Source organism: Rhipicephalus microplus, chromosome 2, assembly GCF_043290135.1.
Source record: "Rhipicephalus microplus isolate Deutch F79 chromosome 2, USDA_Rmic, whole genome shotgun sequence".
Lineage (NCBI taxonomy): Eukaryota > Metazoa > Arthropoda > Arachnida > Ixodida > Ixodidae > Rhipicephalus > Rhipicephalus microplus.
In genome coordinates, this window is record NC_134701.1 from 195686393 (window position 1) to 195713136 (window position 26744).

At 47.4% G+C, this 26744-nt stretch overlaps 2 protein-coding genes across 5 annotated transcripts in view; one reads left to right on the plus strand and one right to left on the minus strand.

The window, feature by feature from the left end:
• LOC119170511 (dopamine receptor 1) overlaps positions 1-26744 on the minus strand; it is a 593104-nt gene that overhangs the window by 455846 nt on the left and 110514 nt on the right. The gene's annotated exons all lie outside the window — the stretch shown is intronic.
• On the plus strand, positions 13541-16741 carry LOC142793249 (uncharacterized). The gene has a single exon (XM_075885768.1). The coding sequence runs from the start codon at positions 13541-13543 to the stop codon at positions 16739-16741; it is 3201 nt and encodes a 1066-aa protein (XP_075741883.1).

Consider the following 26744-nt stretch of genomic DNA (forward strand, 5'->3'; position numbering starts at 1 on the left):
TGATCTACGACACAGATGTGGCTATTTCCAATAATGACTTACAATTTCTTGTCAAGTCAACAACTGATACTCATATTGTTGATGTCACCCGGCTAGGAAAGTCTCGCTGTGTGAAGATTGCGTTTAAGAGCACATCACTCCCCTTTCATGTGAAGGTGGGGTACTTCAGACATGCTGTGCGGCCTTTCATTCCAAAGCCTCTCCAGTGCCGTAAATGCATGAAACTTGGACATGTGAGCAGCGTCTGCGAGAATTCAGTGGTATGCCACCGCTGCGCCGAGCCCCATGATGCGGATAAGTGCGTCGCAACTGTCAAGAAATGCTCTAATTGCAATGGATCCCATCAAGCCACATCGAAGGACTGCCCGCGGATTCAGAAGGAAATTGCCATCTTGAAGGAGATGGTGCGCAATCACTCATCTTATCGAGAAGCCGCAGCTAAAGTCCGAAGACGTCGCTCACGTCGACGTCGGTCTTCAAGGACGCCCGCTACCTCCTCGACACGTTTGCCAGATCCCTCATCAGTGCCACCTCCTTTGCTTCCCAGACCACATGCCGTGGGAAAGGCTGTAAAGGACAAAGCCAGTGAGCGTAGCCTAACTGCGACAGAGTGGCCTGCACTTCAAAGGGAGCAGCATCAAGCGAACCGAAGGAGTTTCATGACGGCCAGTCCGCGATCCCGGTTCGAGATCTTTCCAACCAAGACAGGCAAGTGACTGCAATCGTGCAATCATTAATTGCCACGATTCGCACGCTACTGAGCAGCATACAATCTCCGTCTGCTAAGAGTGCACTGCAAATACTGGATGCACTGAATCCAGTTCTTGCTAACGTCGTATAGGCACAATGGCTCCACAAAATCTCATCTTCCACCCTGAAGTTAAAAGTGCGTTGATTTTTCAGTGGAATGCCAGAGGCATGAAGTCCCGTATCTCGGACTTCCGCCAATTTGTTCGGGCCAATCAATTCCCTATACTTGTCATATGTGAACCAAACGTATCAACGCCTTATAGATTGCCAGGTTATGAAGCTTTTTGTTCAGCCGCTTGCGAAGAACGAAGCAAAGTAATTGTTTACATTCGCACAGACTTGACTTATCTTTCGCACCCAATAAGTTCAAATGATGACAATCAGTACGTGTGTCTTCTTGTAAAGAAGAATGCAGTTTCGTTCACGCTTATTGATGGATATATATCTCCGTCATCGCGATTTGACTGCGACAGATTAAAAGACATCCTAATGAGGACCGATAGGCCTTGGATCATCACCGGTGACTTCAAATCCCATCACATGCTTTGGGGGAGCATGTAATGGGCGTTGGGGGAGCATGTGATGGAAATTGTTACATTCGCTTCCGATTACGACCTTTCCATCATGAAGGATGGTACCCCCACATATCTGCGGGGTCTCACGTATGGCAGTTGCCTTGACCTGACATTGGTGTCACGGTGCTTCTCTCACAAAGTTAAATGGTTTTGCGATATTGAGACTCATGGGAGTGATCACATACCCACCTACGTGACGATCTATGGTATCATAAAAAATTTATCTTCCGTTGTTGTAAATGGCACTGACTGGTCGATGTTTACATCGTGTGTTGAGGACGCTTGCAAAGAAGGCCTCGCCTGCAGCCTGGAAAATACCATAGCGGAAGCTAAGCAAGCGTCCAAATGTAAATTACCATTTTCGTGAAAAAAAAAACACAATTTGACATCGAACTGGAAAGATTACGAGCTATACGAAGGCGTGCTGAACGACGATATAGACGAACAAGATCAATTTACGATCTGAGGGAAGCAAGACGGCTCCAGAAAAAGATTCAACGACGCATTTACAAGCTGGAGAGTGAACGCTGGAAAGCATTCTGCGAATTTCTAGACCCTCATAAACCGCTGTCATATATCTAGAGAACAGTTCGTGGTCTTCGCTCCTCTCCGAAACAACGGCACCCTTTTAAAGCTTTGGCACTCCATCATGGAATAACAGAACTCGAGGTGGCTGAAGAATTTTGCACGAGAGTTGCCGGGAATATTATGAACGAGAGCATCGACGCCGTGATCGTTCCTGGGACGCGATTACCAGAAATGAGCATTCCATTCACCATGGAAGAACTGGAAGGTGCGTTAGTCGCTTCTAAGCGCATGCCATCGCCAGGTTCTGATGGTATTACTCATAGTGCGTTGGGACACCTTGGACAAAAAGCCAGAAAAGAACTTTTAACATCCTTCAACAACTCCTGGCTCAGTGGCAGTGTTCCCCGACAATGGAAAATAAGTCGATTAATACCACTTTTGAAATCAGGAAAATCTCCATTGGACTTGACAGCGTATCGCCCTATTGCCCTCGCAAGCTGCCTCGGAAAAGTGATGGAAAGAATGGTTCTATTTCGTCTCGAGTGGTACTTGGAACGATACACCAAATACCCTTCTTGCATGGCAGGCTTTCGTCGGGGCCGCTCCTCCATTGACTGTGTTCTTGACTTATCGACATTTGTGCAACAAAAAAAAGTCGCAAGCGCATATCAGTGGCACTCTTTCTTGATGTGAAGGGTGCATATGATAATGTAGCTCACGATGCCATCCTCACTTCTCTCGCAGCAATGGGCATTGGTGGACGAATGTTTCAATGAATAAAAGATTATATAACTGGCAGGGGTTTCTTTGTGCAAACATATGAGGGTACAACTGCTGAACATTACACCTACTGCGGAGTACCTCAGGGAGGTGTTTTAAGCCCCACATTGTTCAATGTTGCCCTCATTGGTCTGGTGAAGGTTGTGCCAAAGTCGGTGTGCCTATCCATATACGCCGATGATATTTGCCTCGGGAGTGCTGCAGTTACTCGCCACAGGTGCGTGCACGAATACAGCGGGCAGCAACCCTCACAACAGCCTACCTTCAGAAACAAGGCCTAACTATATCAACTGTGAAGTGCGCGTTGATGGCGTTTACACGCAAACCAATGACGCCATACCCTGGTTACATCAATAGGCAGAGTGTCAAATATGCACGGACGCATCGTTTCCTGGGCATAATAATCGACAGAAGTCTTTCGTCGAGCCCACATTATGCGTATTTGAAGAAGAGACTGCTACCTATTGTGCACATAATGAAATTCATGTGCGAGAAAGCATGGGGAACTTCTGTGGTCTCCATGCTACAGCTGTACAGGGTCCTATTTCTGGGTCTATTGCGCTACAGCTTGCCGGTACTGACTAACACTTGCAAATCCAATACTCCTTCATTGGAGAGTTTGCAGGGTCAGGCACTGCGTATCTGCCTAAGATGGCCCCGATGCGCTTCTACTTATGCCTAATCATGCTTGCCAAAGACCATTCGGTCAGGACATATAGAGTTGTGGATTGCCTCAGAGCGCGCATTCGACATGCTAGCCGTGTCCCCGACCACCACTTGGCCCTTCTACCCTCCGGAAGACCACGTGCTACGTTTTCAGACGTCATAGCCAAGCACCTAAACAGCATTCCATCAGGATATACCCCAGCTGCGAGAATGGCATGTCCTTTGTGGTGGCTCGACCAGCCGCAAGTACGTCTAGAAATTCCGGGAATCAAAAAGAAAATCAATCATTCCAGAGTAGCATTGAAGCAAGCAACACTGCTATTATTACATGAGTTGTACTTAGACCGAACGCAGATATACACTGATGGGTCCGTCTCGTCCAGCAGCTCATCATGTGCCGCTGCCATTCCGGCTGCAGCAATGACAATCAAGTTTAAGTTGTCGCATATGACTACATCTACGGCATCAGAGCTTGCTGCTATAAGGGCTGCTTTACAATATCTCGTTCAAGAATGTCCAGGAAAATGGGTCATATTCTGTGATTCGTAGGCAGCGCTTGAGAGTTTGCAGTATGGCATGCGTAGGAGGAGTCATGACCAATTGGTACAAGAAATAAGACATTGCCATCATGAAGCTCTAGCATGAGGGCATGACATTATATATCAATGGCTGCCTGGATATATCGGTATTACCGGAAATCAATTAGCCGATGATGCAGCCCGCTCAGCCCATAAAGCAACCCGTGTAGTCCCGATTCCTCTATCAAGGAATGATGCAGCAAGACAACTTTACCTGCTGGCTCGAGATCTCACACGCACGGTCTGGTCGTCTACCAACTTCCAAAGGTGTCAGTTTTATGAACTGGATCCTTCGCTCAAGCTAAAGCTACCATCACAACTTTCCCGCTCCTATGCGACACTGTTATGCCGCCTTTGGTTGGGTGTTGCATTTACAAAGGTGTACTCCTTTCGCATTGGTATGGCAGACACTCCTACATGCGACTACTGCGGAGCTGAAGAGACCATCGAACACATCCTGTGCAGCTGCGCTTGCTACGACACACAGCGATGCCAGCTCCGGATGGTTTTGAACCAACTTGACCCCGGACAATTTTGTGTGCAGAAGATACTAGGACCTTGGGCATCTGCCTCAGTTGCGCAGAAAGCAACTAAAGCACTGCTACTTTACCTAAAGTCAACAAACCTGAGCGACCGCCTGTAGACCGCCTGTGCTCCCCGAGTGTGCTCGTGATTGTGTGTACCTTCTCATCTCTCTGCAACCTCTTTTCTCCCCTTTATCCCTTCCCCAGTGCAGGGTAGCAAACCGGACGTGCGTCTGGTTAACCTCCCCGCCTTTCCTTGCATCTTTATCTCTCTCTCTCTCTCTTCATTTCACCCTCACCTCGTGTCACATCCTGTGTGGGACCTTCAAGGCATTATGAATAAATAACTTTGCTGATTTTGCGACTCAATCATTACGTCCCTATGACGTCATCATGGCTTGGCACAATGAGACGCCACATGACATTATTGCATGACACCGTCGTTCGGCCGAAGTTGGGCCAACTAAGGAGGCATCGCAAGACCAGGTAAGGTGCGGCAGGCCTTCGCAGGGAGCCGTGTGATGTTTTGTACAATGACCGATAATACAAAAAATCACAGCATATCCACGGAGTGAATGATAAATAGTGGGGCGAAGCATCCATCCGTCCATTCGTTCTTGCTTCCGTTTATTCATGCGTGCGTCTGTGTGGCCGCCCGTGCGTCCATCCGCCCGTCCATACGTGCGTCTGTTCGTGCGTCCGCACGTTCATCTGTGCGTCCGTCCCTGCTTTCGTTCGTGCATCTGCTCCTGCGTCCGTCCATGCGTCCATTCGTCCGTGCAGCCATCCATGCGTCCGTCCATGCATCCGTCTGTGTGTCCATTCGTCCATCTAGTCAACACTCCAAGTACCACCATCTCGCATCTTTTCATCATATATTCCGCATATAGAAGCACCGCCATCCAGCGGACATTCCAAGGACTAAACGAGAGGTGGCACACGCACACTTTCTTACGGTTTGCGCTTCGGGTCTACTTCCCACCTTTAACCACCTCGAGTTCATGGTATATACTAGTTCACTGTATTCATAGCACTGCGGCCCAACGCTCGCTAAACCTTTCTAAAACCTAGGAGGTTACGCCCAGCGAGTATAACGTAGCAACCCTTTCTTGTCTTCTGTGCGTTGTTGAACAATAAAAAAATTCGCAGCGTGCGCGTTAACTAAAAGCCGAACGCTCCTGTCTCTCATTACCCATTAGCAGCCATTGGCATGTACATTGAGCACTATTTTTCATTGTTCAACAACGCACAGAAGAAATTTCTCACCGGCACCACCCACCTTGGAGGTCAAAATGTTATACTTGTTACACACTACAATGCCTTCGAGGGACGAACGGGTGCCGCTATATGGAGCTTCGCCCCATAAAGACGGTTAACACGACGACTTACGCGTTATGCATAGCAGACCCTGTACATATTGCCTTGTTGTCGTTGCCGAGGAATGTGTGAAGAAATGGGCTTCCGTACTTTCGGGTGCACGCTCAGCTCGATGCACGTAACGCCTCTTCCGCACTCAGTATCTCAAGTGAAAAGGGTACTGCAGTAGTATTGTGCAGGTACATGTGCAAGCTGTGCGAATCTCGAGAATGCGGAGCCGGTGCGAAGGAGAAAACAGTGAGTTAATGAGTAGACGTATGAACACCCGGCATAATAGAACAATAAGTGCAACGAATAAGAAACAACGGAAGTTCGTGCCAGGTACCACGTTTTAACTGAATTACTGAATAGTGGTAAAGGAACCTGTTGCATTCCTGCAAATCTGTACTACACTCTTTTTCGAGCACTGGTTTAAGATTGGCACTAATATTCTTGAATGAGCGATCTAGTATAGATGACATAGATACCTCCCGTAGTATGCTTATATCGTCCTTCAAGGAGTTGCGCTGAGTTAGCCATGGGGAAAAAAGTGGAGAAAACGTAGTTTGGGAGCCGCCGTGTGAACTGTTTATAATATACACAGATGCGACAAAATTGAAACCCCTGCTCTGAACAACAGATCTTGTTCTTTCGTTGTACTACCATGATTCGCAACCACCATAAAATATTGTGCTTGTTCGAGAGACTACTTCTTTCTCCCCCCCCCCCCCTGAATATGCGTACGTCTTTCAAAATATAGTTTACTCTCTCTGGTCAATTTTGCTTGTTACGTATACAGCCAGCCTCATACGTAGAGAACGTAAAACATTAATAAAGAGGTTAGTTGGCCTAGTTGGAATATTGGCAATAATGCATTTTCGCTGCTTAAAAAAATTGAAAAAAAAATCTACACGAAGACAAGAAAGGTATATGACGTCTTGCGTTTCTGGATTTTTTTTTTGTATTTGTTTTCTCCTAAGCGCTGGATATGCATCAAGCTTCAAACATCAAAACAGTGCAGGAAGAAGAAATAGAGCACTGCTAAACTGGATGGTCATAATGACAAAATGAACATTTCCGAGAAAAATGCTTCTTGTGATTAAGATGACTTTGCAAGTTTTCTCATTGAGCGCTAAAAACTGGGAGGCTGGATAGCAATTTATGCCAAGTAGCGAACGGTAGCAAATGTGTATGGATGCATTCAGCATATTTACTGCAGCTTATTGAACGCGCAGTCACATCGAGCTGGTTCCCACTGTAAATATACGACTTCGAGAATAAAACAAAAAAAGGAAAAATCACGTCAAAGGCAGAGTAAGCGGCCAACGATTCCTCTATACATAAAAAAGAAGGAGTGCTCTCGATAGGACGATTCTAATTTGGGGCGGCGCAATTTAGGAGGAATTTGCGTGAGGCAAGAATAGAAATGAAGTCTCCAGGCACATTTCCGCCGAATTGGCCCACGATCGGCGTCTCAGGCCGATATATACTACATTTTGCGAACGAGGGAAACGATTGCCGAATTTTCTTTATTCACCCTCCAATCAGAAGAAAAAGATATCAATCAGAGTGGGTTAGGACAAGTCACTTCACAGCCAGACACGCACGCTGGGAACGAAAATCAGAGGCTGCCAAGAAGAAACCACCAGACGTTCTTTCAGAGAAGGCTCATATAAGGGTAGGTGACACCAAATGAATCAAACCCGTTGCATCGCCAACGAAGAGCAGTGCTCTCGCACCTATACAGTCATGCGTTTAACGTGGTAGACATATGCAGTGCATCTCTTACGCCATTCATTATCATGCGCTCGGTGCAGGCATTGTAACGATCAGTTTCCGAAGCTATCCGCAGCAAATTCATGGCCACACTCAGTGGCATCTTTCCGCCGGTCTTTCAATAGCACTGGGCTACGAATGAACAAAAAGACCAAAAAGCCAAAGCAATCTTCTTTCTCGGGTAGTATTTCTTTTCTTCTTTTCGTGATTACTTAAGGTCATCAGAGAAATTGCAATTTTATCTTCAGGAGGATCGTATTTCAATTAAATAAGTTGCAACAGCCTGAATCGGTGCCTTGCTGGTGCTCACAACAATAATATCTGGGTTTTGATGCCCCGAAACTACGATGTGATTACCAGCGACACCGAAGTTGAGGTTTGCGGAAATTTCGGCCATCTGGTGTTTTTTGAAGGGACACTAAAGAGCACAACGCTTTTTCACATAATTGTAAAGTACAATTTCGCAATCCCAAAAACACAACTCTTACCATAACATAACACTTGATAAGTAAGAAAACATGCAAAAAAACTGTAGATGGACATGCCATCTTGAGGCTCCCGCGGCAAACACTGTGACGTCATAGACATTTTAAGGCGTATACTAGATTCTACGTTGCTTCTAATCAATAAAATTGAAATGCATCGTCATTCGTCGATGCCATAGACCTAGCATCCAAAGTTTGCGGAAATTTCATCGAGCCAATGTCGCGAGAATACGAAAAATGCATTGTGGAATTTCTTACGTCACACGCGGAGATTACAGCAGGAAATTTAAAAATTAAACTTCAACCCTAAATTTCACCGCTAACAATCAATCTATGGCAGTGAATGTTGTGACATCAAAGTTCTCAGATTGCTGTTTACCAATCTAAAACAACTCATTGTTTTTCTTTAGTGTGCCTTAATTTGGTGCTGCGACATCGCTAAAGCTTTACGTTTTTATGTGTGCGTTGTCATTTACTCGGACAGCTCAGCCTTACGACTTTTTACGAGAAGGCAACATCGAAATCTTTGTATGATTAAATTCTAGTCTTTTAAGCGTCATAATCGTGCACAATATGTTTACGAAGCACGGCATAGAGTTGAAACTTGGGATTCAGTGTGAGCACCAAAACTTGCTTAACGAGCACCTCGATCTGAGCCCACAGGTGTTACTGCTATTTACATAACACCCTATTCTGAGCTCACAGGTTTTTTTTTTTTTCGAGTTTCAAACTGATCAAAATGCAGTGGTCGTGGCCGGGATCCAAGCCTACAACACCAAGCTTAGCAGCGCGACGCGTAAACACCGACTTTCTTAGGACTCCACAACCGATAGGTTGTAGACTCTTCAGAAATTTTGATCCGTCGTACGAATCCTTATTTTCCAACATCGCGACTTTTGATCTGTAGGGCGCTGCAAAGGACATCATGCTACACTCAAGGCGCAACCGACATGAACGGTCATCGACAATATGAGCTGGAACAGCGAAATTACCTTTCAAGTGTCGTATAGCGGCTGAACGCCGTTAGGAAGCGTGGAAGTGTTCGCGACAGGAAAAAGCACCAGTGGGAAGGTATTTATCGCGAGTCAGCAAGTCACATTCATATCAGTACATTAGAAGTATGCATAAAATAAAATTAATTATTTGTCGCAGCTCATATCGCTCACAATATCATACGCTCTCGGTCGACGAAACCCTGACGCCCATGTCTTGCGCGCATACTATGCGAATGCAGAGCGCGCACCAAGGTACCACGTCCTGAGGCGACGCGGATGAGAAGGAGCGATTGAGTTTCACTTCATCTAGAAAGGTGTACGCCCGCCTACAGGCGTCACCCTGTCTCGCCAGACACGAAGCCACCCGCTTTGAATCGAATGATTCGAGGTCGAGGCCAAATGTTAATGCATCCCGGTTCTCACAAAAGCGAGACTCGAGATGAACAAGGTTCATTCTTAAACATCTCAGGCCCCTCTTATAGCGTGCTCGCTCACATTCTGCCTCGATCGGTTATGATATCTCCATTTGCCGGCGTCGGCCGGCTAGCGAGTTTGCTCGCTGAGTCACCTGCAGTCACGATTTAGCGCATTCATTTGAGTCGCAGCGAGCGTAGACTGAACGTGCTGGCACTGCATTCGGCAGAGCTTGAAAGCGTAAAAACCAACCATTTATAACCAGAAGTCGCATACTTCGCCGAATGAGTCTGAATCGACTCGTATCCCCGAGAATAGTCAGTTATCGCGTTCGAAGTTATATCTGCCAGATGTTAATGAGACAACGCTTGGCAGCACAGCTTAATGCTGCTCTTCTCCAAAGAGCCACAGCAACAAGACCAGAATTCTAACAGGGTACGTGAACAGCGCATAAAACTAGGTATCACACCTTTGCGTGATTAATCGCCGTGTGTCGTGGTGAGTCTAAGTCTACATTAATACGGACTCGCCAGGTGGGAACTTTGCTGCAACCATGCTCGGCGAAAAACAAAGTTTCGTGTTTTTTTGCCGACACAAGGACTAACGGCCAAGTACTTCGGAAGCGGCGTGTGGTCGTTTCTCGTGGGAGGTATATATCCACACAGTTGGCAACTTTTCCCTATTACCACCAATCCGTTTCGAAGTGCCGACCGATCTATATTTCAGCTTTCGTGTGATGACGTGTAACGTCTGTTTATCTCACAATGCCGCAGGATGCGACAAGTTGGCTGTGTTTGTTTTTCTTTTCGTTGATAAATATTGATAATAAAAAAAATGCCGCTCTCATCTTCCCACGGGGGGAAGTCGAGTAAATGCGTCGCAGAGTGGGGTGTGGGGGCGTATCGCGTGAATGTTGCGTCATTGGGTATAGTTTGAAAATACGTAATTGCTGTTACATCTTTATTATTTTTAGTTAATGTATGAAGGAGAACACTTGCCTTCAACGTCAAGCGAAATACAAGTAAAGAGCCCTTGACTGAATTCAGAACATGCGATCTAGTGCCTACATATACGGGGTGACCAGCGAATGGTTGTGCAGCGCATAGGGTTTCCTAAAATTAACTAGAGAGGACACTGGTGCTGCGATCATTCAGCGACCATGGGAATTACGGGTATGACATGGATTTGCCTAGCATTCGTGCTTGCGGGCGGCGAATGAACTTGTGGCTTCCTATAATACTGTGTCTTGGCTTTGATTCGAATGAAAGAAGAAACCGTGTTCACTTCGTTACCCAATTTGAAGCGGTAAGCCTAAAATATTGAGGTGGTGAAGCGCAACTGCTGAACACTTGCCGATTGTGGTTTCGTGACAAAGCAGCTTCAAGCCACACCAAGTCAGAACGAACGTAAAGTAGGAAGCCTAGGCAAATCCACGTCATACTCGTAATTCTCATGCTTGCTGAAGTGTCATGCATTGCAGCTCCCACAAACACTAGCACCAGAGTTCCCTCTAATGTATTTTTTGTAAACTCTACGGTGCAGCGCGAGCGGCCATTTTTTTTTACTAGCAGGCGCTATCTACGTCGGCCTTGAGAGGCGAGTGTCACAGAACGAGCGCTAAAAAAGAGCGCGCCGCCAAATCCTTGCGACAACGGGCGGCAGAAACGCCGCGAGGTAAAAAGAAAAAAAAAGAAAGCAAACACCCAGGGCTCCCGGGCGCGCGCTCTCCCCGCAGAAGCACGGCTTCGCAGACGATCCTCCTCACCCCACTTCGGCGGCCCAGCAAGCCCGCGATTTTTCCAGAACGAAGGGGGCGGGGCCATACCGAGTTGACTCACCGGCCGGAGAGGGCATTCCAACTGTCTCGCCCTCTTCCCAGCTTTCGCCGCGTATCGCGCCGACGAAATGACCAGAAATTTCTGGAAAGTCGCGCGCAAGGTATTTAACCGAGCAGCCGAGACGAGAAATCAGGAGGAGACGGAAGTGAGCGCCAGAGTGCGTAGAGAGTCCGCCGTGTAGTCGGCGAAGTTTGTGGTCCGTAGGGACGGCTCGAGCTACAGGCAAGAGTGTGTGTTTACCGCTATCGAGCGAAGACCCGTGGCAACCGCTGCGAGTGTGAAGCCGACGTGTTCCGGCGAAGAAGTTGAAGTTGGAAGAGTGGCCAATTGAAGACGGGAGGTTTCCTGGAAGAGAACTTCGAGAGCTGCGGAACGACAACAACGCTGGACTTTGAGTGAGTGATTCTCGGAAGAGTATCATTCAGACTTTTGTTCCAAGGACTTTGGACTGAATAGGTTTTATATCTCTTTGGTCTTTAAGTGTCTTGGTTGTTCAATGCATGCGACTGCATTGTAGTGCGTATTGTTGTCTGTGTCCGTTGTTTCAAGTGTGGTTGATTGTACTGTGTAGTACATTGTTTGTCTGGTGACGTATTGTATGTAACTATTGTGGAGTGTGCATACGTGTGTATTGTGTTTTGATCTGCCGTTAATGAGAATATAATTTTGTTTGTTTATCAACTCTCGGCTCTGTCTTGTTCTTTGGGCCACAGCCGGCGTCCGCTGGCGCACCAATAAGGACCACTTCTAAATTGTCCACGCTTTCGTGGTGCGGTTCGGGGGGCCGATACTTCGGCTCTTGGAATTAGCCCGGCGATCGCCTCCCTAATAACGGGACAGGTGTGACAATTAATCTGGCGTCCGCGACAGGACCTTTTGGTGCACAGTGTGTCCAAAGTAGTGAGAAAGAGCCTCGAGTTGTTGATAGTGCTATCGGAACGATTTTGTGTGTTGTTCAGTGTTCTCGTTAACGAGTGCAGGGGAGTGTTCCGATAGACTGATTTAGGCAGATACTTTTTGCACGCGGCAAGGTTTTAGTTGCGAGTTGCGAGACACAATGGATCTCGAAAAGTTAGTTGCTCTTGGTGAAAAGATGGGTCTTTCTGGCGCCGAACTACGGAAGTGGGTCACCCAGAAGGAAAAAGAAGAAAAAGAGAGAGCCAAGGAAGAAAAGGCAGCTGAGTTGGAGAGAGAAAGGCTGGCCGCTGAAAGGGCGAGAGAAGAAAGAGAAGCAAAGGAGCGACAGCTGAAAGAAGAAAGAGAAGCGGAGATGGCTGAAAGGGAACGGCAGCGGCAGCACGAAATTGAACTCGAGCGGCTCCGTTTGCAACAGCGAAACGAAACTCCCGTCCAAGCTAGAGTTGAAAGCAGCGAACGCGAAGATCACGGCTTCCGCTTGAACCCAAGCAAGCTGCTCGTAGCGTTTGATGAAAGGAAGGACGACCTAGACGCGTACCTCCACAGATTTGAGACGATTGCGAGGAGCCAGAATTGGCCGGAACAGCAATGGGCAACTGCTTTGAGTACCTGCTTGAGTGGTGAAGCGCTCAGTGTGTACGGTAGGCTGACGCCGACCGATGCGGCCAACTATGCAAAGGTGAAAGCTGCTTTGTTGAAGCGATTTAGGTTCACTGTGGAAGGATTCCGGGACAGATTTCGGACAGGAAAGCCAGCTGATGGTGAAACGGCTACGCAGTATGCCGCCCGACTTTGCCATTATTTCGACAGATGGATTGAACTTTCAGGGACAGCACAGGAGTACGAGGAGCTTAGAGAGCTCCTAATTAGAGAACAATTTCTTACTAGTTGCCACCCAAGCCTGTCGCTGTACTTGAAAGAGAGGAGAGCTAAGTCACTTGAAGACATGCTTGAATTAGCTGATCAATTCTTGGAAGCGCAAGGTGGCACTAATTTGGCCAAAGTCAAGAAGGAGGGTCCCGAGGATTCGAAGAAATCGGCTCCTGAGGAAAAGAAGCATGCACCGGAGAAAATTCCGCGATGTTTTCTGTGTAACCGAGTGGGTCACCGTGCTAGCCACTGCCGAACTAACTTCACGAGCCCCACGGTTGTAAAATGTTTCAAATGTGGTCAGACTGGGCACAAGGCAGACGCATGTCGTAACGGAGCGAGTCAAACTCACCAGGTATCCTGTGCACAAGTGGCGCCAAAAACCGTTGATGACGTCACCGATGGATTCGTAGAGTTGAAAAATGGGGAGAAAATCCCTATTGTGGGTGCTGTATTGGCAAAACAACAAACGGGTGCTACGAAGGGAATGCCTGTGATGGCTGGAAAAGTGGCGGGAAGGCGTGTAGACGTTTTAAGAGACACTGGGTGCTCCACTGTAATAGTACGAAGAGACCTAGTCCGCGACGATGAACTCACGGGCCAGACCAGCCTGATTTACACCGTCGACCGTTCGGTCATGAGGCTGCCTGAGGCCAAGGTCAGGATCGAGACGCCCTTCTACAGTGGGATTGTTTCTGCCTTCTGCATGGATGATCCATTGTATGACGTAATCGTGGGGAACATCGAGGGCGCCCGATCGCCGGACCAACCCGAACCACTGGAAGAGGACTCAGAAATCGATCTACCATCGATTGCAAACCCTCACGACCAACCAGCCACGGCCGACGAGGACGTAGTCGCAGTTGCAACCCGAGCACAGACCAAAGCCCAGTCGAAGCCATTCCAGCCCCTCCCTGCACCCAATTCCGCAGAGGACCCGAGCTTCAGCTATGCCGAGGAACAAATCCAGGACGAGTCGTTAAAACCCTGCTTTGCGCAAATCGGCAAGGACCTCAGATGCCGTAATAGTAAATGCGCGATAATGTTCAAGCAGGAAGATGGACTGCTCTACAGGTACTATACGGAGAGGAGTGGTCGGCGGATACGACAGCTCTTGGTGCCGAAGAACCACCGAGAGGCTGTTATGAAGCTAGCCCACGATGGGATAATGGCTGGGCACCTGGGGGCCGAGAAAACCAAGGACAGAATTCAGGAAGAATTCTTCTGGCCCGGTGTCACAGCCGACGTGAAACGGTTCGTGGCATCTTGCGATATCTGCCAGCGAACTGTGCCAAAAGGAAGGGTGCCACACGTGTCACTCGGCCAGTCCCCCGTCATAGACACCCCCTTTAGAAGGGTAGCTATTGATATAGTAGGCCCTATCCGACCTCCATCTGGTCAAGGAAACCGCTATATCCTGACTCTCGTCGATTGCGCCACGCGCTATCCGGAGGCAGTTGCACTACCTGGCATAGAGACCGAACGAGTCGCAGAGGCCCTCGTGGAGATGTTCTCCCGTTTTGGTGTACCGAGGGAAATTCTAAGTGATCGGGGCTCGAATTTCACGTCGGAGTTAATGAAGGAAGTGGCACGACTTCTATCGGTGCGACAACTCCATACCACCCCTTACCACCCAATGGCCAACGGGATGGTGGAAAAATTTAATGGCACCCTGAAGACTATGCTCAAAAGAATGTGTGCGGAGAAACCAAAAAACTGGGACAGATTCCTCGGTCCGTTGCTGTTCGCGTACAGAGAGGTTCCCCAGGCAAGTCTCGGCTTTTCACCGTTCGAGCTTCTGTACGGCCGACATGTCCGGGGACCCCTGGCGATCTTAAAGGAAGTTTGGACGAACCAGGAGCTGGACGATGAGCTGAAGACAACCTATCAGTACGTATTGGATCTCCGAAATCGTCTAGAAGAGACGTGCCGCCTAGCTCACGAAGAACTCCGAAGGGCGGGAGTACGCTACGCTAAGCACTACAATCGAAAATCAAGGGATAGAGTATTCCAACCAGGAGATAAGGTTCTCATCCTGCTCCCAACTGACAAAAATAAACTCTTGCTGCATTGGAAGGGGCCCTTCGAAGTGCAGGCGAAAATTGGGGACTTCGATTACTCCATAAAGACGCCGGGTGGGCCGAAAATTTTCCATGCCAATTTGCTGAAGAAGTATGCGGAGCGGGAAACGAACCAAGATGCGCCACATCAATGCCAAGCCATCGTAGGGGTTATTGACAATGGAGAGGAACAGGAACTACCGGTGCCGGAGTTCGTGCAGACAGAAGGGATTACTGACGTCAAGATCTGCCCAAGTTTGACGGACCAACAAAAGGAGGAGTTGGAGAAAACCATGAAAGTGCAGTCTAAAATATTTTCGAATGTCCCGGGCAAGACAGATTGGGTGGAGTGCCACCTCGAGACAGTGACGGAGTCCCCAGTCCACGTCAAACAGTACCCGTTACCTTTTGCTACGACTAAAGACATCGAGGCCGAGGTACAGCAAATGAAAACACTGGGCATAATTGAAGTCTCGAAATCGCCCTATAATTCCCCAGTGTTGCTTGTGGACAAACCAGACAAAACCAAGCGGTTTGTAGTCGATTTCCGGCGCCTGAACAACCTCATGATAGCAGATGCAGAGCCCATGCCTAGGGCAGATGCCGTTTTTGCCAGTGCCACAAACAAAAGATACTTCTCTAAGTTAGATTTCGTTAAGGGCTACTGGCAAATCCCACTCTCCCAGCAGTCGAGACCTAAAACTGCGTTTTCGACAAAATCCGGTCTCTACCAGTTTTGCTACATGCCTTTCGGGATCAAAACGGCACCCGCCGTGTTCGCCCGGCTGATGCGACTAGTCACTGAGGGAATCCCGGGCGTTGAACATTACTACGACGACGTGCTCATAACAAGCACGACCTGGGAGGAACACCTATCCACTCTCAGACAACTCTTCGCTCGAATTCAGGCTGCCGGGTTGACCGTGAGACCGAGCAAGTGTGAGTTGGGAATGAATGAGATTGATTTCCTGGGTCATCACATTGGACAAAACATGCTTGCTCCACTGGGAAAGACTCTTGACAAAATCCAAGCTGCACCCGCCCCAAAAACGAAGCGACAGGTACGCGCTTTTCTCGGGTTGACCAGCTATTACCGGGAGTTCATTCCAAATTATGCCGAGATCAGCGCCCCTCTCACAGAACTGATCAAGAAGGGTGAAAGCAACTTAGTAAAATGGACGACGACACACGAGAAAGCATTTGCGAAACTCAAGGAATGTATCTCGAACCCTCCCGTGCTCCGCCTCCCAGACTTAACCAAGGAATTCATCCTCCGCACCGACGCTTCCGACACCAGCCTTGGGGCTGTGCTCCTGCAGTCACACGAAGGGACCCTCCATCCCATAGCCTACGCCAGTCGCAAACTACTTCCCCGGGAATCATCCTACAGCACCATCGAAAGAGAATGTCTAGCCCTGGTGTGGGGGATACAGAAGTTTAATATTTATCACTACGGAGTTCCTTTCTTGGTCCAAACTGACCACCAGCCTCTCCAATACATAAAACAGGCTAAACAGCTCAACAGCAGAGTGTTGAGGTGGAGCTTGCTTCTGCAAGAGTATCAGTTCCGAGTCGAGCACATCAAGGGAAGCGAGAACGTTGGTGCCGACTACCTTAGCCGAGTTTGAATGTTTTGGAAGGGTCTGACAGTAGTGAATGCAATAGGCTGTGTTGTTATTGTGTTATCCAGTGTCGAGCGAATCAAAATGGTTGTTCCGGTGATGTGATGTGATGTATTGTACAATTGTTGCAATGAATGAACTTTGTACATTTGTATAGTTGGGAATTTGTGGTGGAGTGTTGTACTCATGTGCCTGTGGTTATATTTCATGAGTTGTGGAATTGAACTACAATGTAAGATTGTATTGCGTGATATATTGTGAATGTGAAGTGTCATGGGCGACGGATCGTGTTACAGTCTGTGAGAATGAGTGGTGACTGTTCGCGCTCGTTTGTGTGGTTTTGAATATTATGAGATAATATTCTTAAAGTGGGGGGCAGTGTCACAGAACGAGCGCTAAAAAAGAGCGCGCCGCCAAATCCTTGCGACAACGGGCGGCAGAAACGCCGCGAGGTAAAAAGAAAAAAAAAGAAAGCAAACACCCAGGGCTCCCGGGCGCGCGCTCTCCCCGCAGAAGCACGGCTTCGCAGACGATCCTCCTCACCCCACTTCGGCGGCCCAGCAAGCCCGCGATTTTTCCAGAACGAAGGGGGCGGGGCCATACCGAGTTGACTCACCGGCCGGAGAGGGCATTCCAACTGTCTCGCCCTCTTCCCAGCTTTCGCCGCGTATCGCGCCGACGAAATGACCAGAAATTTCTGGAAAGTCGCGCGCAAGGTATTTAACCGAGCAGCCGAGACGAGAAATCAGGAGGAGACGGAAGTGAGCGCCAGAGTGCGTAGAGAGTCCGCCGTGTAGCCGGCGAAGTTTGTGGTCCGTAGGGACGGCTCGAGCTACAGGCAAGAGTGTGTGTTTACCGCTATCGAGCGAAGACCCGTGGCAACCGCTGCGAGTGTGAAGCCGACGTGTTCCGGCGAAGAAGTTGAAGTTGGAAGAGTGGCCAATTGAAGACGGGAGGTTTCCTGGAAGAGAACTTCGAGAGCTGCGGAACGACAACAACGCTGGACTTTGAGTGAGTGATTCTCGGAAGAGTATCATTCAGACTTTTGTTCCAAGGACTTTGGACTGAATAGGTTTTATATCTCTTTGGTTTTTAAGTGTCTTGGTTGTTCAATGCATGCGACTGCATTGTAGTGCGTATTGTTGTCTGTGTCCGTTGTTTCAAGTGTGGTTGATTGTACTGTGTAGTACATTGTTTGTCTGGTGACGTATTGTATGTAACTATTGTGGAGTGTGCATACGTGTGTATTGTGTTTTGATCTGCCGTTAATGAGAATATAATTTTGTTTGTTTATCAACTCTCGGCTCTGTCTTGTTCTTTGGGCCACAGCCGGCGTCCGCTGGCGCACCAATAAGGACCACTTCTAAATTGTCCACGCTTTCGTGGTGCGGTTCGGGGGGCCGATACTTCGGCTCTTGGAATTAGCCCGGCGATCGCCTCCCTAATAACGGGACAGGTGTGACAGCGAGAGAGAGGAAGGAGACCGACAGTTTTGCGAGTGTCTTCCAGAGCTGGCACGAGACGCGATCATGCACAGTAAGGGTTTGGACGGCGCAACCGCCGACGTCAAAGCGTGACATCGTGCGACTTAGAAATGCTCCGCTTTTAAAAGAAAGTCTCAATTGTTTCATGGTATCATACTCCACCCTGTGTATTTTAAATGCGGAGCATTTCTCAGTGAACTTCGCCGTCTTTGAGCGTATCTATCTCTCTATCTTGCCGCTTACGACGTTTAGCTCTCCTGGCCGCTTCAATAATGGGATCGATAGCAAACTTGGTATGGCGTAACGTGACTGTATGACGAGTGTAATTGACCAGTTATAACATGAATATCACGACATGTACGTCATGAAAGTCACGATTTACATTTCATGGTTACGCTGCTGTCGCGGTGGTTTAGTTAACATGGCATGTTGCACAACTGGTATGACATGACATGACTGCATCGCGAACGCAAGTGACAGACCCTAACGTAGAAATCATGACATGCATGTCATATAAGTCATGAGTCATGATTACACGTTACGCTCATGGGGTGCTCGCGGTCGTTTCGCTAGCTTCACATTTACCAAATTTGGTATTACGGGACGTGAATGCATGACGAAGGTATGAGACTGGTGCGAACGTGATAATCATGAGATGCGTGTCATGTAAGAACATGACTACATGTCACCCTCAAGGCCCCAATACACTTCGACGGCACCCGGCACGCCCGCGTTCGTTTCGTTGCGTCATGACGGCGATGCCACGTCAGGCGCCGATCTGCCGGCATTAAGGCGCGCGTCGCGCTGCGTTGCTTAGACGCATGCGCGTTTGAGCGCGGCCGGCGTCCCCCCCGTCACGAAAGGAGGCAGACGCAGTGCTGTCTGGGTAACGTTCTCGGCGCGAAATTCGCCATGTCGCATTTCGCGACGGTTGCCGCCGGGCCACGCCGACGGACCCTGGTCGCGCCAGTCGCTCCTGGCGTCAGACTTTAGATTAGTGCTCGCGTTTTGCTAGCGCAGCGTCAGACTTTAGATTAGTGCTCGCGTTTTGCTAGCGCAGCGTCGCTGTGTCCAGCGTGCACGCGCGTCAACGTTACGTCGGAGTGTATTCGGACATTCATGATGCGCTCGTAATTGTTTCGCTAGCTCCACGTGTACTAAATGTGGTATCAGGTGACCTGAATAGATGAGGAAGGTAAATGACGCGTTCAAACATGAGAATCGTGACAACGAAGTCATGTATGGCATAGTTTACCTCCGCCTCGTAACGCTGTGCTGATTTTAAAGTGACATATGAATCCTCCACATTTGTGCTTCGCATATCATAGATTTCTACTGTACGTGGAATCTGCCACTTTTTCTTCAAACCGTGTTGATCGTAATAAGAATGTAGGGTTTGCATCGTGTCACACCAAACCTTTGTTTCAGTCGTTAATTTCACGTACTTCTCAGCATTAAAACCACCATTCGCTCAAGTGTCACAGCTATCACTGACTGCAATCCTTTCCATGAAACTTGAACTACTATTGTATAACGAAGACATTCAGTTACCTGTATGGATTGCTCATGTGTTATTTTATTTTATTTTGTTTTCCTAAAATAACTTCAATACGTAGTATAATATCTGGAAAAATTATGTGTTGACTGAATTCACTGCAATCCTTCATTCTGTATATTTGATTTAATTTATGCACTCCCCTCTTCAATGTGATTTTGGCATGAGAGTAATATAAGTTAATAAATACATTAATACATAAATAAACGAAAAGTAAAAAAAAATAACTAAGTAAATTTGAAGTGGGTAAAAGGAGGGGCTCAACTGCATAGCTTCGCATCATCAGAACATCTGCCGTAGCTGCTATGGCGATGTAGTGTTGCGCTGTTAAGTGCGAGGGCCGGTTTTTGATTACACACCACGGTGGCTGCATTCGAATATGCAAGAGCGCCTATGTATGCGTCTTAAAGAAACGGAGCTGTTCGAAAGTCATCCTGAAACACCTAGTGCGGTGTACCGCATATTCATATCGTGCTCTTGACATTGCGAAATAGCAGAACTAATATACATGTTTCGATTAGCGGGGAACGTGCGAAGTGTTTACTAAAGCTGTGCATTATCTTCTGCTGATTGTCAAACATTATAGCACTCCTGATTACGGTACGCTACGCAGCAAGAAAAAGAAGATTCGAAGAAATTTATGTACGAGCCAAGTAGGGACTTACAGAATAGGCCAAAAGGCAATTTTTACGGATGTGCGAATAGTGAAATATAAATCCTAGTCAAATACGAATTGAATAGCAATGACACCGAATCGAATACAAATAGGAGCCCAAATACTAATCGAATAGATTTAAGAATAGTAAAGCCACCATTATGAAAGTAGTCCTAGAATTTCAGTGGAACGATTTTAGAAACAGCCCGAGAATTCGGCGACATCTTATTCGACACAAATATCCACAAGCTTCTTTAAGGAGTCAGTACACAAGGTCCAACATTTTTTTGTTCACACCACGAAAATGTCCTCGCCGCCTCGTACTGTTCACCGGGGCGATCCCATTTTCCGAATATTACAGCTCTGTGCGCAGCGCAGACTCTCCGTTTCGAGAAACAATCCCGCGCCTGCTTCCTTTGCCTGACCGCTTCTCCTTGTACGCTCACAGTGAGGAAAGCTTGGCTGTGGGCAACTTTACGAACCACTGAGCTCGTGTATTGGTTCTTTGACCCATGAAATGATGCCTCGTCCCTTTGGTAAAGCAGTATGGGCTGCGCAGTCCGCATTTTTGTTTTCCGGCGCTGCCCTCTGCTATTTTGAACACCCCGAGACAATCGGGATAAGCGGTATTTGCCAGAACCACGGTGCAGAAATACTTTAGGTGAGCGAACGCCGTGAGGCGAGCGCTTGGCGGGGAAGGAAAGATTATGTTCTCGTTTTGCGGCGTGCCGATAGGTGGCTCGCCGGACTGAGGACTGCGGCGGGCTGCCGGCTAATTCCGCAAAGCACATCCGGGACGTGAGCGACGGTTCGTAAATATGAGAAAACCGGCTAATTGCGTGATATTGCCACCATTGATGAACGAGCCGCTGTGGATCATACTCATTTTAGGCTGCAAAGAAGAAGAGAACATTTTCGTTCCTCTAGTTCAGGTGAACTCCTGGCTGTAGGTCTTGTTTTGCTCGTGACAATATCAACCACGCGACACGCGTAGAGTGGCGCCGCGAAAGAGAGGCTGATAAGGGAAGAGGTTGATGGCGCGGCGAGGGTGCTGTGGCGACAATAAATGAGCACCGCTACTTTCCTACATAACGGGGCTTTCCTGCACCGAGATGGGGGGAAGAGAAGCCGGGGCATGACGCCTCTTTTTACGGGGTCAAAGTTTGTAGCGCCATCTCCCTCGCTCCTGGCGAAGCAGAACCCTAAGGGGCATTGGATAGCACCGACGTTCACTCACCTGAAGTATTCTTGCACCGTGGCCAGAACTTAAGCCTCCGAGATAAAGAGGTATCTTGCTGCTTAACCGCATGACGTATCGGTGACGTCGTGTCACGTTGCCGAAGTGGGTGGAGTCACGACGGCGGACGGCCCCGTTAGCCCTACCTATCGGACGGGAAAACCAGCTAAAACAAATGCTTGAACCCGTGTTACTTTCTTATTATAGCACGCATTCGCGAACTTCTTGCGGCGGCATGTTCACATAGGAAAAGTAAGCATATTTCTCTTCATAAAAATTTTCAGACCACGGGATTCTTACTGGCCGTATAGAGGACCAATACGTTTATCTTGAACCCCCAGAAAGAACCATGAAAAATGCTACTATTTTGTTTACTGATCCAAGATTGCATGCGCCAGCAGTTATAGAGCCTTAGAAATATTTTGTAAGTCTAGGTTCTGGCACAGAAGTCACAATAACGTAGCACTTTCTCAAGAAATTCTAAATAAATATCATATATAAATATCAAGCAATATTGATGAGTCATCATCATGAATGTCATGATGAAGACAGTGTATTGATACTGCTGTCGCGCTGATGAAACTGGAGTTTTAAGCAAAAACGCCTTCATCATAACTTCAATAATGAGTCGATAGCGCCGTAAACCCTTCAGTTGCATGCATCTCGGTAGTTCTACAGTTAAAACAAGAAACGTTAGCACTTTTTCTGATGTTTGGTTTCTTTGAGGATTTTATTGAATGATTTGTGGGGTTTAACGTCCCAAAACCACCATATGATTACGAGAGACGTTACAGTGGAGGGCTCCGAAAATCCAGACCACCTGGAGTTCTTTAACGTGCACCCAAATCTGAGCACACGTACATACAGCATTTTCGCTTCCATCGAAAATGCAGCCGCCGCAGCCGGGATTAGATCCCGCGACCTACGGGTTAGCAGCAGAGTACCTTAGCCACTAGACCACCGCGGTGGGGCATCCCTTTGAGGTTTTTTTTTTTGGTGCTTATTATTTGATACTATTAGAAAAGTATTAGAGTTTTTTCAAGGCACCTCTATTTCATTCGAGTGTCGAATCGAATTGAACGCTATTGGATACATTGTTCGAAAATGTCAAATACTCGTGGAACTTCAGTAATTTTTTCCTTCTTTAATTATTTTGAAGTGTGCGGTTTGCTGACTACATTCTCTCTCACACTCTTTACCTTAGCAACCAGTTCTGCACATCATCACGCAGGTACGTATCGGTATCCTACAAGATTCCGCAGCTATCATGCGGGAAGCGGTACAGGTCACGACGTACGGCAAGTTGCAAACACTGTTAAGCATTACCTATTCCTGGGATACACTCCAAAATCCATTATATATGGTCTGCCGTGGTGGTGTAGAGGTTTGGGTGCTCAGCTGCTGATCCGAAGGTCGCAGGTTCGATTCCAGCAACGGCGGTCCTATTTAGAGGGAGACGAAATATTTAGAGGGAGACGAAATTTAGAGGGAGACGAAATGAGGGAGACGCCAGCATTAAAGAACCCCAGATGGCCAAATTTCCGCAGCCCTCCACTACGGCACTTCTCGTATCGTGGTTTTGGGACGTTACATATGTGAAGAAGAAGATGTGCTTGCAGGAAGCAGGATTGCCAACGCCCTGCTCTCTCAGCTCGTGCTTCGGTTCGTTGCTATGCCGATCGCTGGACGGTTCTTCACGCTGTCTCGTCGCTGTCTTTAACGGCTAATAAACCTCTTCACACATATAATATTATTACAAATATTGTTATTATAATTAATAATAAAATGTTATTGTTGTCGTCGTCGTCGTCGTCGTTGTTGTTGTTGTTGTGGTCAATTAAATTTAGGTGTGAAGTAACAAAAACAAAAGTGGGATAGATAAAGGGGCTCGTTGATATGCATGAAAAAACAGTCATAATCGATGACCGAGTGAACCTATAGAGCGTTCCTCTGTCAGCTATCATTACGGCCTTGTTGAGCTTTCCGAAGAACTCGCCTTTTGTTCACAGCGTCTCGTCCTCTCAGCGGAAAGAGAGAGCCAAGGAGCCAGCTTCCTCTCTCACTCATGCCACGCACTGCGGCAGCGAGAGCTGATGTGAACAATTTACGTCACGGCGCTGTAGTCTTTTCTCAGGAGCCAACGCTCTGAAGATAAAGGAAGCAACCGATTCGTGCACCCTGTCTTCGTTCTAAACCGTATCCTAGCGCGGGAGCGTGACCAAGGGAAACGCGTCGTTCAGCGCGATTCTGCCCGTGTACACGGGGAAGCGCTCTTCTTATACAGATCGGTTGAACAAACCTCCGAAATAGCTGCACGTCAGAGAGGATATTGGTGTCACAGCCGACTATGAACTGGTGACTGGTCACGCAAGCCTTGGCCTAGTGCCCTTGAAAAGAAAGAAAGGAAAGCAGATTGAGAAAACTACGGCGGTCTAATGGAAACGACATTCACCAGATTGGGGAAATGAACGGAATAAACTGTTGAGCTATGACACTATTAGCGCACGTCTCTGTCAGCTTTCCGAGGAATACTGATTGCAGGATTTTGCCTGATTTATGCTCCATGATTTTTTATTTCATTAAACGGGCCCTTTCTAAGAAAAGAGAGAACACGCGAAAGAGAGAGAGAGAGAGAAAAAAGCAAAGAGAAGGTGTAAATGCATTCTGGAAGACGCGCAGAAAGAAAGTGTGAATGTAACGGCTGGCAAGCGAGATGACCAATAGAACGGTCAAGCCTAAAAGCACCATGAAAATGCCAGAAGTTCTTTTTTTGGTCATTATAAATAATGACTGGATAGTTGAAGAGCTATACCTTATTCACCACACCGATATGAATGGCTGGAGTGCGTTGTTTCTATTAATGTTCAAACAACCGCGTTCTCGTACTCTTTTTTATTTTTGTTTTGTTCTTACTACGCTCTAACATTCGAGGCAAAAAAGTAGATAGATGCTTCTTGATTGAATCGAGTATGACTATAGCAGCTTTTTACCAACCACTTGTAAGTAAATGCGGAACACCACAGAATGTAGACGCCACGCGTTCGCGTTTCTTTCGATCCCCATTGTACTATCAGCGTCAGATGAAACCAAAACAGTGGCAAGCATCCGCGATAGTATAGTGCGTGCTTTTCACTTGTCACCATGGACAGGGGACAAGTGAGAGTGACAGGTGACTGTACGGCAGCTCTGTGCATATATGCGTGCCTGTCCACGGCGATAGTGTAGGGTGTGCACTATACCATCGCGAATGCTTGCGCTATTCAGGTTTCATTTGACACTAGTAGCACTTGTTGTAAGTGTTTTGTTTTCTACTGAGCCCCGTCACTTCTTAAACCAAGGATGTTGACATGCTAAAGTTATGAAATTTATCTCCGCTATGTTATTCTAACAATGGCGCGAACAATGCATGGCGTCGAAAAACATCCGCTGCTAACACAACCAACACAACCAGAGAGTGTGTGAGAGAGAAACAACATTTAATAAAGAAAAATTAGTTCATCGCAGGTGGTGCGCGAGGAAGTGGTTCATCTTCTAAGGCTCCACTGGCTGTGAGTTCACCGTCCCATCGTTTCATAAAATAGTGAAGTAATGAGTACTGATAAGACGCTTATTAACCGTATTATTAACGTCAACTGCTCACCGGTGATATCGAGCATCGGTATATGCGGACGACAATACGGCATAAGAATGGCTTCCAGTGTAAGGAAAGTTAACCATCGAGAGAACCTTGTTAATAAAAGTGTCATTCGTGCACTTTTGCGTCTCCGAAGGAGCGGCACTTACTGAAAGACGTGCCTTCAGGCGAAGACAGCATCAGAGCTGCCGTCGGGATCTCAAAGGAACGTGACGAACGCATTCGTATTCAAATGAGGCGCGTCCTGTGCAGGTCTCCGCGTTGATGGTATTTCGCGTTTAACGGTTCGTTAGCTCTCCACCCAACACATTATTTATTATTACTTTTTTTCTGCGCATTGTTTCTTGGCCTCTGCGTCGCTCATCGTTCATAGTACACGCCTCATTAACATACACTGTACGACCAATCAAAGTTTTTTGTTATCGTTTTCTCTTGGGCCAACCAAACGATGCTGCGACAATTTTATTCAGTTTAAGTGTCCCAGCCAAAAACGAAGTGGTCCTCAATCGACATCAAATGAAGCCTTCTAAGTGACTCTTGCGCAATCTTCGCGCCCCATGATTTCTGTATTTGCACTGCCTATAAACCACAAGCTCCTTCTTCCAAGAGAACTAAAGAACACTCGAAATGTCTCATCATTTGTTGTATTCCTACGGGGCCGAATTACCAGCGGTATTATCAGGTCCACAAAAAAGCACAACGCCGAATCACCTGAACGGTAAGCCAAGCGTTAAATTTCATCGTGGATGTTCGAGACCGCATTACGACGAGAAGTGTATATGTTTGCGTAAGTTGTGCCGCCGGGCGCGAAAACTGCACAGGCACTGAGTTCACTCATCCTCGAAGAAACGTTCTGTGAGTGTTCGAAGCTTCGCTTCCCTACACTCGGGTTTCGATGCTGCCGCTACGCACATGATGCGCACCTGATCGAAAGACGGAGTTAACGCAATATTCCTTATATACAAATAACATGAGTATAGGCTCCAATTGTTTGTACAAGAGAAGGAATTGCACAAGATAATTTTGTTTTCATTTAGTGATCTGAGCAAAATGTGTGTGTGCCCGCTCAAAACATGACTTCGTGTGCTTCTTACTTCTATGAAACTAAATCGATACAGGATTATTTTTGTAAAATAATATAAAAAATACACAATCGGAATAGATGGCAGCTGGTATTAGCAAAACTTCTAGGTTCGTTGCCAACAGAAAATTTTGCAAAAACTGCTGCAGGAGTCTCAGAAAAGCCTTCCATATCACAGCATATCCACGGACTGAATGATAAGTGAGGTGAAGCATCCGTCAGCCCGTCCGCGCCTCCATCCGTCCGTTCGTTCTTACTACCGTTCATCTGTACGGCCTTCCGTATTTGGGTACGTCCATCCGTGGGTGCATCCTTTCATGCATCCATCTGTCCGTACGTGCGTCTGTCCATCCGTCTGCTTGT

What these genes read in the sequence shown, in the direction of transcription:
- LOC142793249 (XM_075885768.1), top strand. Translation starts at nt 13,541, where the DNA reads ATGCCTGTGATGGCTGGAAAAGTGGCGGGAAGGCGTGTAGACGTTTTA.